Genomic DNA, 19,598 nt, shown 5'->3' on the forward strand with positions numbered 1-19,598 from the left:
GTTTCGAGCAATAGTTGCTGATTATCAGCAACAACAGTCTGAATGCTACGACTCAGTGTGTAAGACCCTCGTTGACACCATAACTACGGTGTCAACCAACATGAGTTTTAAGGAGATGGGGGGCGGAGACTGTGGACAAGGCGGAGTGATGGTGATGTTAGCTTTGCTGGTCTTGGTTTTTTTGTGATGTATTGTAATTAATGGTACTTTTTGTATGGCATCTTTTGATGAATGGTAAATATATATTATCTTAAAATGCTTTCTTAGCATGTTTTATGTATTGTAATTAAGGGTACTTTTTGTGACGCATCTTTTGATGAATGATAAATATGGATTAATGGTTCTCATCTTTCTTTGTTAAAAATGCGTGTAATCAATTAGGTTAAAATATGTAATATAATTGTTCAAAAGAGTCTGTTACGCTTGCAACCCGCTACTGTACAAAGACATATATAAATATCCTAAAACGGTTTTAAAAAGCATGTGTACAACAACTCCTTTCTAAACCCTCCTACATATATATACTTATATATCTAGTTTTGTTTTCAATAAAAACTCCTTTTTCACCATGGAAGAAATCTCATCGAGGACCACCACATCCAGTAACAGAAGCAATCGATCTCTGGTTTATTGTTTTTGTGGTCAATAAGTCATTCAAAGAACATCAAGCACCACCAAAAATACAGATCGGAGGTTCTACAATTGTGCATCTCAGGTTAGTGAAATTTCAAATAAAGTTGGAATTCATCTACAATTGTTGACCATAAACCCTATATTTTTTTTCAACTTAGGGCAAAAAATGTGATTTCTTTATATGGTCTGATTGTGTTTCGTCCACAAGATCTGATGTGTGCACAAGATACAGACATAATTCCTATCTTGATCAGGGCAAATAAGTCATTAGAGGATCAACTTGCAAGGAGTGTAGCTTCAGGGATTGAATCAGAATAAAAAGTGAAGATATTGTATTTTATTTGCTTCTTGTTGTTTTTAGGGCTTTTAATTAGTTTTGTAATTAAAAGCTAAGAAAGTTTGTTATGATTTTGGACCGGCTATTATGATGTATTTTTATATTTCTGAACGTATTTAAAGGCTTAATGAGTAGTTTAGTTTGAGTGTTTCCAAAATCACAGTGTATTTACTTCATTAAAAAGAGGTTATTATAATATTTCATTAAACAGAGGTTATTATCAAAAATCAATAAAAATATGTTCCCTCCTGAGTTTCGAACCCACGATATTTGCAATCTATGTTTAATCACAAGCGCCTCAACCGTTTGAGCTACACCCTGAGAACGTTATAGAACCTCTTTTAATATTTATATAACGAAATTTAGAAGTTTAAAATTTTCATTTTTACCCGCCAATTAATCGAGTTATCTTCTAGAAGACTCCCAAATCAATTAGCATTGACCAAATAAAATCTCACAATCTCACCAAAACCTAATAAATGATCTGGTAGTGTATTTATTGAACTCTCATCAATCTCAATCCTACCAAACAGCTTCATTAATCTCAGGTGACTACCAAATATTTTTGCTTTTAGTCAGTTACATTTATTGGCGTTAATTAGTATATATATATATCGTTGATGACACAGTTAATAAAAAAATTCTTGGAAGATGGATAAGTTTTGGGTGTTAGTAGGCGACAGGTGCAATAACGCATATAGAGATGGTGTTAAGGCATTTATACAATTTGCACTTCGTAATTGCCAGGAGACATCACCACCAATTTCTGTTTCATATCCATGTGTTCGGTGTTTGAACCACGTATCTCTTAGTGTAGACGAGGTAGAACATCAATTGTACAGGTTTGGAATTGATAAGAGTTATACTACTTGGATAAAACATGGAGAAGCCGACACCAACATTCCAATTAATTATGTTGATAATACTGGGTTTGCCTGCACCTGCATTCCAACTAATTATGAAAATAATACTGGGTTTGTTGACACCAACAATCCAACAGATGCCTGTGAAACTGTAGAAATGGTAAATGTTACAAAAGACAATTTCAAAGGCGACAAGAAGTATCAACAGTTTCTACAACTACTTGTTGACGCTAAGAAGCCCCTATATAAAGGATGTCTTGACTTCACCAAGTTGTCTGCATTAGTACAACTACTCAACTTGAAGAGCAAGCACGGGGTATCTCATAAGTTCGTTGATGAACTTCAGAAATTGTTGAAAAAGATGCTACCTGCAGATAACTAAATGGTAAATAATATTTATGAGGGTAAAAGGATGATGAAGGCAATGGGCTCAGGATACGAAAAGATACATGTATGTATCAATGACTGCATTATTTACTATAAGGATTACAAGAATTTGGAAGCATATCCAGTTTGTAACAAGTCAAGGTGGAAGGTGGATGAGAAGACTAACAAAACTTACATAAACACACCCGCTAAGGTACTGTGGTACTTTCCCATTATTCCACGATTCAAGCGCCTCTTTCAATCAAAGACAATAGCAGAGAATTTAACATGGCACGCCACGAGTACCAATAAACCCGGTGTTTTACGCCACCATCAGATTCACCAGCATGGAAAGCCATAGATGACAGGTACTCTGATACCATCGGAAGCGATCCAAGAAATCTTCGTCTAGGGAGATGCACTGATGGGGTCGACGTACATAGAGGCAACAGAAACCACAGTGTCTGGCCTGTTTTAGCAGTCATTTACAACCTTCCACCTTGGATGTGTATGAAAAGAAAATTCATCATGCTTTCCTTATTAATATCCGGAGTGCCAGGAAACAATATTGATGTGTTTTTACAGCCTTTAATTGACGATCTAGCATCTTTATTTGAGGTCGGGGAGCCAACATATGATGCATATAAACAAGAAATGTTTACACTACGTGCAGTTGTGTTATGGACGATTAATGATTACCCTGCTCTTGGTACACTATGTGGTTGCCCTTACAGTGGATTCAAAGGTTGTGTGGTGTGTCAGGGCGACACTCAGTGTGTTCAACTTTATTACACAAAGAAGCAGAGTTATGCTGCCCACAAAAGGTATTTATCACATGACCACCCTTTCAGAAAACAAACAAAGACGTTCAACGGAAAAGAAGAGATGAGAACCGCTAAAGAGACTATGATAGGGGAAGAGATATACGACGAGGTCAAAAACATTAACAATGAATGGGGAAAGGGATCTGAATCCCTAAGTGGGAGTAAGAGGAAAAGGGATAACACAACGCCGCACCAATATTGGAAGAAGTTCAACATATGGTACCAACGGCTCAGCTATTTGAAGTATTTACCTGTCCAACATTGTATTGATTTGATGCATGTTGAAAAGAATGTGGCAGAAAGTATTGTCGGGACGTTGCTGAACATTCCCGGTAGGACAAAAGATGGATTGGCAGCTAGAAAGGATTTGGAGTTTTTAGGGATTAAAAAGGGGTTGCAACCGAAAGCAAAAGGCAACAATACAGAACTGCCTGCAGCATGCTTCACATTATGAGCGCAAGAAAAAGACATGTTTCTTGAAACACTGTATAAACTGAAGGCTCCACTAGGGTATTGTTCTAACTTCTCTAGTTTGGTGAATCTTAAAGAAAGGAAGCTACAAGGCCTTAAATCACATGATTATCACATGCTTATGCAACAGTTTCTGCCCCTTGCAATACGGTCCATCATGCCAGAACCAATGAGAAATGCTATAATCAGGCTTTGTTTTTTTTCAAGTCAATTTGTAGCAAAGAAATCATTGTAGAAGAGCTTGATAAGATGCAGGAAGAGCAAATAGTTACAGTGTGCCTGCTAGAGAAGTACTTTCCGCCAACATTTTTTGATGTCATGGTTCACTTAACCGTGCACCTTGTTAGAGAGATAAAATTATGTGGGCCACCATGCTTTCATTGGATGTATCCCTTTGAAAGGTGTATGAAGGTTATCAAAGGGCATGTGCGAAACAAAACTTATCCAGAAGGGTGCATTGCTGAGGAGAACATTGCGGAAGAAACAATCGAGTTTCTGAGCGAATACCAAAAAAACATCAAGAGTACTATTGGTATTCCACATGATAAGCATGATGATAATGGGGAGACAATCCCTATCACAGGCGTTAAATCAGTTGAAGTTTCTCCTGATCTTTTCAAGAGAGCACATTTCTATGTGTTGCAGAATACGCCTGAAATAGCGCCGTTTATCGAGTAAGTATTACTAACATATATACTCTAAATTATATATATATATAGGGTGTAGTTACTGTACGCTAATGCCTTAACGTACGGTAGTTACGCGAGACGTTCAAAGGCAAAAAACAAAGCTAAAAACCTAAAACGCTAAGCAAACGCACCCAAAATTAATATATATATTTATGTATGTATATTTATATATATTAATTAGCAATATATTATACTCTTACTTGCAGACAACACAAGACCTCTTTGGAAAACCAAATGCCTGGTAAACGACAAGCATTGCTGGAGAAGGAGCATACTTTAAAGTTTGGTGACTAGTTACGCGACAAGGTAGATCAATTTATTAAGTCTTCTATAATTTTTAAAATTCTTTTATAGTTTCTGCAATGTAGGTGAAGAATCTAATCCTTGTAATGAAATTCAGGTTGAAAGAGAGCTAGCGGACTCCCTAGGTTCTGTATCGGAAACCGTAAAGTGGATTGCACACGGAGCACACCGCAACGTTTACAAATACAACTCGTACGACATCAACGGTTTTGAATTTCGTACAAAATCTCATGATGGTAGAGTTTACCAGAACAGCGGGGTTGGTGTAGAGGCGGATGACATGCACATCAAAAAAGACGTGGTGACGTATGGACAAAACTTTTATTTTTGGGTTTTGCAAGAGATATGGGTCCTAGATTATCATACTAACATAATCCGGTCTTCATGTGCCAATGGGTTGACCGTAAACATGTCAAACATGATATTCTTGGTTACACGTCGGTCGACCTAAAAAAATTTGGCCACAAGGATGATCCGTTTATATTGGCCTCGCAAGCACGCCAGGTGTTTTATGTTCAAGATCAGCAGGATAGAAAAAAGCATGTTGTCCTCATGACTCCACCCAAGAATTATAGGCATTCGTATGATGAAGTCAATGAGGAATTTAGTACGGTAACTTTCCCTCATGAGGGTAATACATTGCCACTTGTACAACCAAATCAACTGCTTCGTAATGAGTCCCCGGATGATTACTGGTGACCCGGGAAAAAGCCTACAACTATTCGTAATGGAGATTAACACCGATGTCGGGGTTGTCGACCCAGCAGTTGTGTTCGTTCGGCTAGTTAGATGTAAATAATGTTTAAATATAGTTGTGATACATGATATCTTCCTTCTTTACTTTGTACTTATTAATTCGAACTAAAGAAATATTGGTTGATTTTAATACTATTACTACTTATACGTACAGGCCGGTTTGTTGAATTCATTTCATCTTCTGGCTATTTTGGTCAATTGGTGTCAAATTCAAACATACATCATGTTACATCGATAAAAGTCACAATTGACCTGTAGTGTACCATAGTAAGATCAATAAAGTCATTACACTCATAACTGACTCGTGCTATATCAAATTTACATTAATACAAAGAAAGCCCAAAAATGCATCATTTCTCATCTGATGGTTTTGTTTCTTGCACAACCTCTATTTGGTTATGTTTCAACATACTTTTCAACAGCTAGTTTCCTGCAAAACATTATCAACTCTTTTTATAAAAAAAGACCATTATGACCTTCTTTTCACTAACCTGCATACCAAAATTGTACCCTCCAGACTTTGAATAAGCCTTTGAACAAATAAAATTCAGTTTTGAAAAACCGCTTCCAAACTCAATGCCATCACCAGTAACCTTAGATTTAAGATTTGGTGACGGCATTGAGTTTTGGAAAGGATTTTATCAAAATCTAACATCTTTGAGAAGTTTAAGATCTGTGGAAACCTTAGATATTTTCTGCTTGGCCAAGTTTGAATTCACATAACATATATAGAAGTGTAATAAATTTCAGTCACCAGTTTTCTTGCAGTCATTAAAATCTCTGTTGTTATATAGTTGGTTGTTGAGTGTATAACTGCATACTACCTGTCAAAATGGCTTTCACACGCTTTGGAAACGCACAGAAGCTAATTAATTTTGGAAATTAATTACATTTATACCTACTACCTGTCCAAAATCTTGGAAATATATTTATGTAATGATAGCCTACATTCAAGTTAATTAAAATAAAAAAACTAGTATATCACACGCTTTGTACGCTTTTAATACCTGTCAGGAAATCTTTGAAATATATTTATGTAATAATAGCCTACATTCAAGTTAATTAAAATAAAAAAAACTAGTTTATCTTACTAGATACGCTACAAATCAACTGAACTACAACAAATTACTGTCTCAACTACCAAAAATTAAATTTTAGGTCTATTTTGTTATTCACTCACACTAACATCTATTTTAAAGTTATTTATAAAAAATCAACATCAACTACACTTCAAAAACGCAACCAAAATATAATAATAACATTTACAGTTAATAATAACATTTACAATAATAACATTCACATAACATATTAATACCAAAATATAATAACATTTACAATAATAACATTTACATTAACATAGAAAACCAAATTACATAAAACTAACTCCTAGCATCCGATTCCATATCGGAATCTACATCGGATTTTGGAGTCCTGCCATCAGATTCCGTATCCGAATCTACATCCGGATTCTCTTATGGAGTATGAGAGGGCATGATCCTCTCGTACATGCCATCGGATGTGTAGGTGGAGTCCCTAAGCCTATGGAGGCGAAGGTTCACCTGAGAATGGAATGCCCCATAAACGGACACCGCCTTGAAGTCCTCCAAGTCGTTCAACTCGATGTACGCCACCTCGATTCCCGGCACTACCATTTCAATGCTGAAATAATCAGCAGTCGTGTACCCAAGCCACCTAACCATTCGGTTAAGTTGTTGGTACGTGAAGGTTTGAGGGTTGACATAGTCAATATACCTCACCCTTTGATTCCTCCGGACGGCGCCGGAAAAAAAGTGGAATCGAATGGTGAAAAATGTGGGGTCGTAGTAGATGGGGGCATGAGCACCCGGTGCACGTTCGAGCCATGTTGCAGCCATTATCGGAAAGAAAGGTGGATTGTGATTATGATTGTGGCTTCTGATTATGGATTGTGATTGTGATTGTGAATTATGATTGTGACTGGTACTTAAACACCATCGGAAACCGCCGGTACATCTCCCTGACAATTTGAAATTGGCGGCATAAGAAACTGTAAAGGCAATGATGACGTCGCCACTCGTCAAATCAACGTGTGGCCATTAATTACGATTGGACACGCTTAAAAATATTATAGTGTGACCATTTATCACTTATAGCCACACAGAATAAGTGTATCCGTGACAATAAAAAACTTAGAAAAAATAAAACTAATATATTCTTTGGTCACACAACCTCATATAAGTGGCCATTAATTACATTTGGACACACTTAGAAATATTTAAGTGTGACAATTTCTCACTTATAGCCACACATAATAAGTGTATCCGTGACAATAAAAAACTTATAAAAAACAAAACTAAGATACTCTTTAGTCACACAACGTCATATAAGTGGCCATTAATTACATTTGGACACACTAAAATATCCTTTAAGTGTGACAATTTATAACTTATAGCCACACATAATAAGTGTATCCGTGACAATAAAAAACTTATAAAAAGCAAAACTAAGATACTCTTTGGTCACACAACCTCGTATAAGTGGCCATTAATTACATTTGGACACACTAAAAAAATATTTTATTGTGACCATTTATAACTTATAGCCACACATAATAAGTGTATCCGTGACAATAAAAAACTTATGAAAAATAAAAGTAAACTACTCTTTGGTCACACAACGTCGTGTAAGTGGCCATATATTTTAAACGTTTTAGCCACATTACTAATAAATACAATGGTTGTTCGTTATATTTCACCACTTTATTAAAAATGTGGTTAGAAAATGTGACATTAGGTCACACAACGTAATATAAGTGGCTATATCTTTTACCTTTTAGACACATCTCTTATCAATACAGTAGCCGTTTGTCAAATTTGGCCACACTATTCAAACATGTGGCTAGTTAAATGTCACAGTTTGTGGCTAATGCATGTGTTTTTGGTCACATGTATCAAAGATCAAACAAACTATGACTGTAGGTCATATTTCGCCACACGTTTTTATAATGTGGCTAGTTTTTGTCACAGTTTTTTTCAAAGTGTGGCGAAAAGTACCTGACTAGGTACAAAATGGTCAAATGAAGAATAATATGTGTGGCCAAAACATTCTGGAAGGTTTTCAAACATGGTCAAAGACCTTATAGCCACACATTTACCGAAGTGTGGCAAATCGCCCAGACCACATGTGTGGCGGAAGGTCGATATTCACGTAGTGTGTATATGAGTATTTGCGACTTAAATCCTAAGAATTGGATGATCCTTTATGACATTGGAGAAGTCAAAAGGACTGAAATTGGCAAAAGTGCAAAAGATAGAGAACATGGACTAGTCGTCATATTTTGAACCCGAAACCATATTTTACACGTATTGTTACATGTTGCAACTAAAATTTTGTGACAAAACACTCTTACGCTCAGTCATTATTTGTTCAAGATCGATCATCATAACTCCAAGAACACATCTTCAATCACACGTACACTTCGTTAAGCAAGATTTTTGAGTGTTCTACACATAGTGCTTCATCCTCAAGTCTTTGTACAAGTTATAATCGGGTTATGAAGTATTGTCCAAAAATCAAGTTTAAGATCATCAGTTTGGTATGAAACTTGAATTAGACCTTATTTACCTTAGGTATTGCCATGTTAAAGTTATAGCACTTAGTATTGGTTAAATGCTGATTTGTTAGAGAGTGTAAAAAGCTTATTCAATGAATGACAGGAGTAAAGACTCAAGATTTGCTGTATAATACCTTTCCAAAACTCAATTCTTAGCTTAAACCATGATTTCAGTTAAACTGGCACAAAAAGATGTTGCATGTTAACTTTTAAACATTTTTAAGTATTAACCGAGTCAAAATGCTTCTTAACTATGTTGATAAACAGATAAACCAATAAAGAAATTTAAACTTACGTTTTTTTGCTTAAACATGTTAACTTAGATTTCTGATCAAAGATGCATATAGAGTTTATGCTATAATAAGGACCGTACGATCTCTATTACGCAAAATGTAAACGAATTTTATATGACATGGGCCAAAAAGAAACCAAATACTATCACTATGGGTCGATGATATCATACGGGGCATATGATGTTCAAAACAGAAACTTTATGTTTATAAAGAATGGTTTAAATTAGTTTAAACATGAATCAAGACCAAGCTGTTAATTTAGGTTTTAAACTTGAGACTTGACCTTTTTAGTATCTATAAACTTATAACACACGAGCCTGACCTGTAGGTCCATTTCAATCAGGCGTTTACCGCAAAGAGAATCGAGATATTCGAACGTCCTAGCTTCAAACAAAGTAGTGAGTTTATGTTAATACTTTTGGAACTGGGACATCCTATGCAAATGTGTATTTTATAAACACTACTTGATCCATATTTATGTTTGGCTAATATAATTACTCTCTAAATCGACTAAAATTGTTTCGACCCCTAATAAAAAAGGCATCCGTCTAACCACTCATTTGTCTTTAATTAGCTTGACATTACTAGAACTAGATTAAAGAAAGCCAACACGAGATTAACAACAAGCATCTTAACCAATCAGATTCATTACCAAATGCCTCTAACAATAATCACTTTCCTATTTTACACAAAACTTGATCATACAAAGGGTAAAATAGGAAAACAAAAATAGGCCTATAGACTTTACAAAGTAAATAGCTTAGGAGGAGTCATAGTAAAGGCCTTTGATGAGGTAACATTACCAGTAATAACATTAGGAGCCATAGTATCCTTCAACCTAACCGGCTCGACTTGAATTACCTGCTCTGGCACAAACTTATCACCATCCACCTTGGCCAATACTTCAAAATACTTTCTTGTGATTGTAGGCTTGGTTCTCCATTTTGGATAACCCGCCAACTCGGGCCCGTTTCCAAGAGACCTCTCTACCTGAAACCCTATCTTCACAAACGTTTGGGCCGACACGTCTGCTTTCAACAACTTGAAAGAACCGTCCTCATTGGCTTTAGGACCGAAGATTGAGGAGAGTAGTTTATCAAAACCAATCAAATGTTTGTTTGACCCGTTAAGCGACTTGATGGGCCAGAATGTGTTTGACCCGTTGACTAACAAGTTGAGCTCGGGTTTGTCAGCCGAGGGGGAGGGTGTAGGGGAAGTGAGAGATGTTGGGCCCACAATAGATAGTGAGAGTGGGTGGCCTTGGGTACGAGCCGCGTGCCTTAGGTGGTCAGCTAGGTTTAACATTCGTGACGCGAACCCGTCTTGAGGTTTGGTCAATGGAAGTTCAACCTTAATGGGTGTGAGTAAGCTAACTGATTTGGCCCCCTTGACTGTCACGACGGCCCCTTCGGCTATGATCACTTTTCTCACCGCGACACCGTCTATGTGATGCTGTATATTAAACAGTAACCAAGCTATTGTTCTAAAAATGCTACTTCAACTTTTTCTTGGTTATAATTACAAAAGACTCACATTTTAATATTGTTCTAAGCTAATGAAAATTTTTAAAACCAGATGGAGCAGTTCTGAAACTTGATTACTAGATTGGAGGACGTTATAATAGTTACTTTATGTTAAACTTTAAAAATAATACTGAATAGTAACCGCGTTTCATAAATGTTCCTCTTAGGCAGTTTAATGAGTTAAAACACTTCACAGCAATTGATCAATATTTAAACATAAGTAGTTTTTGATTTTTCGATTGAAAAAAGTTTGATTTAAAGTTAATGGAACAATGATAAAGTAACTTAGATTATTCTGACCACTTTTTCTATAAACAGAGTGGCATGTCAGACCGGAAACCGACTACATATCCGGTCTGGTCTGGTTTAGGTAATTAAATCACCTCAACTTGAACCGATTGAATTGGTAAACCGCACACAAAATTTAACAGTTTCGCATTGTGTTAATTAGTTAGTGCACATATATTTTTAGGGTCCTGCTATACAAACACCACCTTCATACAATCATACGGCCCATATAACCATGTTCCTGTCATACGGGATTACGGTCTGTATGACGCGTTAGTGGTGTATGGACACTGACGTACTGTATCATTGTCGTTCCTTTAGACGTAGCCTACTTTTAAAAATCTTAAAATTATTGTATGTCGTCATTTGATACCGTACAAGGACTTACAGGTACCGAAAGTTTCAAGTTATTGGCATCTTGAATCCACAGCTCCACTGGACCTGCAAGCTGAAATGGAGCCAATGCAGGTGACTTGTGTGAACTCTTCTTCGTTTTTGCCGCCAACACATTCTCATGGCTGGTATTTCTTGCATGCTCCTCCACTTGCAGAATGGGCAAATCCTCATGTTGCCACTGATTCACATCATCCAAAAGTTTCAATGGAAGAATTTTATCATCTATTTCCAAATGAATCTCGTAAACAATAGATCGACCAACTAAAGCGTCCCTCAAATCAAATCCAGATATCTTAAGATCATCCGATTGAAGCCCTAATCCCCTAACAACAACTTCTTTCAAATCCTGAAACATAAATCAATTGAAACATTTCTATTAACATCTAGGCCATGATGTTAGGATGAGACCGGTACTGGTTACCGTGCCCAAGAATATATCAAAACGAGTGAAAGTATATTGGTTGGTACCAGTATCATAGAACATACCGAAACAGAAAACATGAAAAATGAATATTGACACCGGTACCGATTATGCTTGATCAGTAGCATTTTGTTACGGTACTGGTACCATTGAATATACCAAAAACATTAAAAAATGAAAAACATAATCGATAGCGATACCATTGAATCAGTAACAGTTTGTTACGATACAAGGTTATTATATCACCAATACCATTGAAAATAAATAAAAAAAAATACCGAAACGAAAACATGAAAAATGAATACTAGTTTTGTGTTAGGTCAGCACCAATTTGTACCGGACCGGTATCATTGAAACTATAGAAACCGAAACACGAAAAACAAATACCGGTACCATTATAGTTACTGTACCAGTACTCTGCACCAAATTGCCCATCCCTTATGGTAAAGCGGAAGAACAATTTCACTTCTCGACACATTATGATAATTTACTCACCGATATGGCTTTAGGATAGCGATTAACGTCTGTTGTTGAGACCGCTGCCATCGAAGCAGTAAAATGAATCGTTAAGGCTAGAAACATTGCGTAGCTTGCGAAATTCGAATCTCTAACAGCCATTGAATCGTCAAATTCAAATAGAAAGGTGTAACGGTTTAAGAATCACGGGGATTTCAACTGGTGATCAAATTTTTATTATTATTATTATTATTATTATTATTATTATTATTATTATTATTGCTTTGAACCATATTTGTTTCGTTAAAGGTAGAATACAAAATTGGTTAATAGGGATTTAATTAAGAGATGTGCATATGAAGAAGATGACGTGGGAATGATGGTAGAGAGTATATTCCGGAAATGTATTTTAGTGGTCGAATTATAACTAACGAATTAACGATCAAGAGAGTCCGGTAATTGTGGCGGGTATGATGACACGATTGTTTGAAAAAAGTATATTTATTTAGTGCTTTTGGACTATACTAAAATAATTACAATCATACCGTTTAGGTGTTCAAGGTTCCAATTTAAGTTTTTGTCATTCAATATAATTTTGATCAATAATTTTTCTAGCTATTCAAGCAGTTGAGCTTGAATATTTATCGACAAATTTGGCATAACCAAGCCAGTCGAGCTCACGCTTTGTTAAGCCTCAGGTGCATATACTTCTAATAATACACTTATAAAGCATCTATACCCACAGCGTGCATAATTTGAACCCTCCGGTCCGCCACGATAGAAGAAAGGCACTTGGGGACCTTGTTAGTATTTATTACATGATCAAATTACTTTTATATTAATTAGTTTTCAGCTTTTGGTTTCAGCCAAAAAAAAATAGCATTGAAATGAAGTCAAGAAAATATTTTTATATTTTAGCTTTTGGTTTCAGCCAAAAAAAAATAGCATTGATATGAATTTAAGAAAATGTTGTAGGGTAGTTCACCAATTCCAAATGAACAAGCATAAAGTGACATAAACCATTCATACATTTGTTGGATTTGTTGGTTAGCCTCACTAGTATAATATTAGCATGAACTAGATTCTTTTATGTTAGTTAGTCATTTAAAGCGGGGTTATGACACAACTTTTTATCTGTTTACTTGTCTATTGATTGTAACTGGATTCGTACTCAAATGATGGTGAACAATGTTGTAATTTCATGTCGCTGTATATTTGGATTTAGTATTTTGGACAATTGGGATACTTTCAGGTTTAGACTCTAAAGTCAAGATGAGATCATTCAATCTCCTAGTGTCTTTAAACTATAATGTTGTACACAAGGATTCGACACTCAATTATAAAGTTGAATGACGTGTTTTTTTCAACTTTGATACAGTAAGATTATAGTTGTCAAATTTCAATAACTTATTGTGTTAGCAAGTTATTCAAAGTATCCAACTAAAAGAGTTAGTGTATTTGACTATAACATGGCCTTCATGACACTTCATGATATCGTTAATACTTAATTATACATGATCCATGTGGTTTGACTCTGGTATAATGTTTGCGATCTAAGTTAGTGGAATTTAAGTTTGTTTTCGGTTTAACTAAATTGTAGTGTAAATCTATAAACGACAACCCACTATAAAGTTCTACTTTATGAATTAGACGCCCGTTAAGGTTATTATATTGAAATACTTTGAAAGTTCTGATTTTAACCTGAACATTGAGGAACAAATTAATATTTAAAAAGGTCGTCACAACAATTGTTTAATTTAGGATGTCATAGTTGAAGGTGTTGGATTTGAATTTAAATTTTAAGTTTAGTGAGCATGCCCTTCACTGTAAGGAATTGCTGGAGTTCAAGTATCGTCACGACTGGTTTAGAGATGTGTTATAGGATGTGCTTAGGCGTGCAGGGATCTCAGCCAAAAAAGAGGCACCTGTTAACTTTCTGACTGATCCAAGAGAGGGAAGATCTACACTGCGTCCTGCGGACGTTCTTGTGTTTGGCTGGGTAGGGGGTAAGCATGCGTGTGTCGACCTCACTGGGGTGTCCCCATTGGTGGGGCTGAGAGACAGTGGCTTCGTCCCAAGACAGGCGGTTTTGAGGGCGGAATCTAAGAAGGTTGCTAAGCATAAGGCAGCGTGTTTGGAGAATCAGCATTCCATTTGCCTTCGACACATTTGGATCCCTAGCTCCCGAGGCGGTTCGCTTTTTGGAGCGGGTGCAAAAGGTGGTCCATAGTGACTCGCAGAGCCCGAAGAACCAAAGATTTATATTTAGTAGAATATGTTTTGCGATCCAAAAGGGGATAGCGGCGCAGCTTGTTGCTCGCTTAACCATTATCCAGATTTAATTTGGTTTGTGTTAAATGTTAATAAAATATGAGACGTAAATCCGTTAAACTTTTAAATAATGAACGAATATAAACAAAGCCTTCTTTCAAAAAAAAAGTTTATCTTTTATGTTAAGGGTTAGGCGCCTAAGAGTTGTTTCAAAGGGTCTTGGAGGGTGCTGATATGGCAGCGAAAAGGTGCGAGGAGCACCACAACGTTGTAGGGGGGCAAAAACAATGAAATAAACTAATTACAAGAATATTGATCGAAGCTAACATTGTGAATTAACAAAATGACAATTTATTTATATTTTAATTATTTTTATTTAATTATATATCACGCTTTCATTATCATTTGTTGAACGTGTCTCGCTTTTTATGCATTTGTGTTGGGTAATACATGAGCCATGACAGTTTGTAATCAGGGTGGTTTAAAACCAGGTAGTTAATATAACTTCCCGAGAATATATCCGAAACTTTGGATTTGGATATCCGAATTTTGAAATATTAATAATATTAAAAATATATATATAGGGGACGGATCTTGCGAGAAGTGATATTACAACGAGAAGTGCGAGAAATGAATGTATAACTCCATTAATCCCTAATTTCACTCTCTTTCATATGATGTTACATAAATATATGTTGGTTGGTTGTATTTATGGCTTAGTTACACATTCAAACCTACCTACAAACATATAAATGTACCGAGCCACATTCAAACCTATATACCTACACACATACAAACATACATACACATATACAAACATACATACCTACACACATACATATACACCTACACCTACACATAAGAAAGGGGATGAAACTAAAGATGAATGGAGTTATACCTTCACTTCTCGCACTTCTCATTGTAAAAAAAACTTCTGAAATGATCCAATACATATATATATATATATATATATATATATATATATATATATAGGGGATGGATCATGCGAGAAGTGCGAGAAATCAATCTGTACCATTGATTATGTGTAATCAATGGATTAGAAAAGTTATGGCAAACTTGTAATTATAAAGATATTAATCTACCAATATATTAATAAAGAAGGGTAGTTTGGTATTTATTTCGTAGACTTTTCAAAGAGAAACTTAAGTAATTAATATTATTTATTTGTTATTATTACTAACTAATTGAAAATTACCAATAATTTTTATTTTTTAATTCATGTTATAAATTAAACTAATGTAATTTGAATCAAATACTAAAATCTATTCAATCATAATACTTAAAATGATGTAATTCTTATCGTGTGTAGTTTCATTTATGTATTGTGTATGTTCATAGATTACTGTGTAGGTGGTATTTCGAATGATGTATGTGTAATATTTATCGTGTGTAGGTTCATTTGTGTAATGTGTAGGTTCGTATATGTACTATTTAGGTGGTATTTCGAATTATGTATGTATAATTTTATTAATGTGTATGTTCATTATGTACTGTGTAAGTTTATCGATACAATTGAATTGAAGAACTATTTTCTGAATACATGTATAAAATTCAAATTTTGAGAATAGAAAAATAATATTGATAAATCAACAAAATTGAATTTGATAACATAAAAAAACAAGAATTCAATTTAGGTTGATTTGAATATGTTTTAAAAAATATAAAAACAAATTATTTGTAACTTCTCCATACATTATGACCTACCAAATATGAAAAAAATGCATATTTTACTATAAAACCCTTATCATTATATAAATGATAAAACAAAAGAAAAAATGTGATTGGTTGGATTTATTTCTCGCACTTCTCGCAATAAAAAACACTTCTGAAATGAACATAATCCTATATATTTATATATATATATATATATATAGGATTGGTATCATTTAAGAACTCTAAAAAAGATAAGAACTCTTAAGAACCCTTAAAAACCAAGCAATTTTTTAATTTTTTTTATATATTAACATTATTTAAAAGTAGTTTTATCATAATTTATATAAAAAAATTTGATTACATATATTAATCATAAGTTTACATATATGTAAAATTTATGTACAAACAAATTTACATAGGTGTAAAACAAAACATAGATATGTATAAAAACCAATTTTCAAAATTGTAATTGTAGATATAGATATAGAAAATGATAAAACTACTCTCTAAGAACGTTAACATACAAAAAATTTTATAAAAAACAAGTTTTTAAATAATTTAGCAGTTCTGTAATGATACTCATCCTATATTAAGAATTAGAAAAAATAATTATTTCGGATATCTGAAATATCTTAAAATTATCCAAAATATCTGAATACTATATAATTATTAATAATTCTAAAAAATATTTTAGACAAATCGGATATCCGAGATATCATAAATTTTATTAAAATTAATATTCAAATACGGAAATCCGGATTCAAATTCAAATACACAAATTTTTTAATATATCATGTTAGCAATTTTGATTTCGAATTCATATTCTTTTGCACACCACTAAGGCTCGATCTTTTTCGAGGGTCATAAACACCTCTAGTTTGCTCATTAATTGCTAAGCGATCATAATCCCTTCAAATTTAATATGCAAGATTGAATCATTAATTGCTCTTCATATATATATTATAAATAAAATAAAAAATTATAAATTGTTTACTAGTTTATTAAAATTCCTAATATTCAGAGTTTGGCCTATATATGGGCCTATGGCTTATTATAGAATCATCACCAACTATTAGAGATGTGCTTCCAAGCCAATAATTTCTTGAAGGAAGGTGAATCACATAAAATAATTATTTTAATTTTGTTTTCGGATTTATAGAATATTTCGATAATTAACCAATAATGGTACGTTAGTTGGAACCTAATATCGGTATGTATGAAAAAGAATAGAAAAAATTCATAACCCACCCTTAAACCATTGACCTAAGAGGATTGGCCGGATCTCAAAGCTTATTTTAAGAGAGATGTTTTCTAAAAAGAAATGTGAAATTCAATTTACAAAGAGAAAATTAGATGTATAATTTGTATTTAAGATTCCTTATAATTTTGTATGAATACAGAAAATATAATTAAGAACGATCACTTGGGAGTTGGGAACAATTTTCTTATTTGTCTAAAAACAAACTACGATATATTTTAAGCATTTTTAACACACAAAACAAAAATACCATTTTTCAAGATAAAATTATTGTTAGATACTTAAGCTATGTGTAGTGGAGGGGCTACAAATAGGGATGAATTGTGACACATGGTGCCCAATCAACAATGGGTGAGAATTTGTTTTTGAGGTGTAATAGTGTAGTGGTTACAAATTGGGCTCACAGTATCTTTTTTTATTATTTTATTTTTTATAATTAAACTAATCAAATAAAAACCAATTTCTTCAAATAATTAAATAAAAATGCATTAAAATTAAAAAGAAATACAAAAAAATCCATAACTAAAAATATAAAAAACGTATAGCTCAGTTGGCGTACATGTTTAGGTTCGGGTCGGGAAATTGAAACAGATAGCTCGGTTGGTTTAGGTTCATCGGGTTCAATTGTAAGTTCACGTTCGGTTGGTTTTGCGAACCATGGTGTTGACCGAAAGGAGGGAATGGGTGGTTCGGTTGGTTCGGGTTGTTTCTAGGATTCATTTTGCATATACATATATATACACACACACAACATATATACATATATATACACACACAACATATATACATATACATATACATATATACATATACATATATACACACACAACATGTAATATAATAATAATATTATTATTTTCTTCACCCAGGCGACAAAAAAACCCCGCCCCCGCCCCCGCCCCTTTTCGGCCAATTATCGCCGCGGGGGGGGGGGGGGGGGGCGGTGTTCGCGCCCCTTCGCGCCCAAAATCGCTCAAATTGTAGCCCCATTACATATGACCTAAGATAACATTAAATTTATCCGGTCTTATACCATTTTTTTCTAGCAAGAAACTAATATTCTATGCTTGTAAGTTTTTCGATCCTTGCTAGATATCACATGCCATAAAAAAGGGAAAAAAAGTAAGAAAGAAAGAAAAAACACTTAAATGATGAAACTGTGATGAAATTAACTAAGTGAGCTAAAGTAGGATTTTGCGAGTGTTTGTATGCCATAAGATCATTAAAAATAGAATGAGTTGTACTGTAGGAGTTCATGATGTATGTTCTTTCATTTGTTTGTGTAAATATTTGTCAGTGTCTTTTCTGAGATTTCAAGTGCCTAAGATGAATATAAAAAGTGAACTTTGTATGATTTTATTTTAAAAAATCAATATTATTATAAAAATAAAAAACAAAATTATTATAGTAATGACTCACACAACTAAAACTAAAAATGATGTTGATTTATTTTTAAGTAACAAACTAACTACCAATAACAAATTAACAATGACAATTAATAGAATAGTTGATTATAAAAGCTTGTATTATTTGTAAAAGAAAAAAAAATGAAATTTCAATTTGCACTAGTACAAATCTTAACTGTTGAGGCGGTTGAATTTTTATTTTTTAAAGTGGTTTCAAAGCCAAACCGCCTCACATTTTAGAGGATTTACAAAAACCACTTCACAACCCAAATCGAACCGCCGTATACATCATATGAAGCGGTGCCTCATAAATAAATAAACCAAAATGTGTTATTTAGCAATAGGGTACCCTTACCAATATCGTTTCAAGCGGTGGCTCATAATTCAAACCAAACACAAGATAATTATTAACATTCAAAATTTAAAAACTTAATCTAGAGCTACCTGCCTAACTTATCTTTTAAATAATTAAACTAGAATCTCAATTTTGTAAACCATCAAAACTTCTTCTCAAAGAAAAAAAATAAAAATTGAACCTTCGTCGTCTTCAACTGCCTAACCAGGTTTGTTTATATCCATAGATTTTTTAGGTAGCTAGCTTGATTTCTTGTGTATGTGTGTTCCGAGAATTGTTAAATTTTTTCATAAGGTGAAATTTTATTTTTTCTTCTTAAGTAAGCATGTTTAATATTGGGTTTAAACAATTAAGTTTTTAAAAGAACTTAATTAGTTATGATTTTGGATTGTGTAAGTTTTCTTTTTAATAAAAATAGATTTT

General features: G+C 33.9%; 1 protein-coding gene across 1 annotated transcript; it reads right to left on the minus strand.

Moving 5' to 3' along the window:
• Nucleotides 1–9,369: 9,369 nt before the first annotated feature.
• LOC143564639 (protein TUNICAMYCIN INDUCED 1-like) lies at nucleotides 9,370–11,725 on the minus strand. Its single transcript, XM_077051855.1, has 2 exons — nucleotides 11,327–11,725; nucleotides 9,370–10,579 (listed from the first exon to the last, which is right to left on the minus strand). Exons 1-2 carry the CDS (start codon nucleotides 11,687–11,689, stop codon nucleotides 9,872–9,874), a joined length of 1,071 nt encoding a protein of 356 aa, XP_076907970.1. The 5' UTR covers nucleotides 11,690–11,725; the 3' UTR covers nucleotides 9,370–9,871.
• Nucleotides 11,726–19,598: the final 7,873 nt, after the last annotated feature.

Source organism: Bidens hawaiensis, unplaced genomic scaffold, assembly GCF_021521415.1.
Source record: "Bidens hawaiensis isolate Kalapana, Puna unplaced genomic scaffold, B.hawaiensis_p1.1 tig00022140_1, whole genome shotgun sequence".
Classification (NCBI taxonomy): domain Eukaryota; kingdom Viridiplantae; phylum Streptophyta; class Magnoliopsida; order Asterales; family Asteraceae; genus Bidens; species Bidens hawaiensis.

What these genes read in the sequence shown, in the direction of transcription:
- LOC143564639 (XM_077051855.1), bottom strand. Translation starts at nt 11,689, where the DNA reads ATGTTTCAGGATTTGAAAGAAGTTGTTGTTAGGGGATTAGGGCTTCAA. An exon ending in ACTTGAAACTTTCGGTACCT is followed by an intron (nt 10,580 to 11,326) that starts GTAAGTCCTTGT and finishes TTTAATATACAG; the next exon opens with CATCACATAGACGGTGTCGC.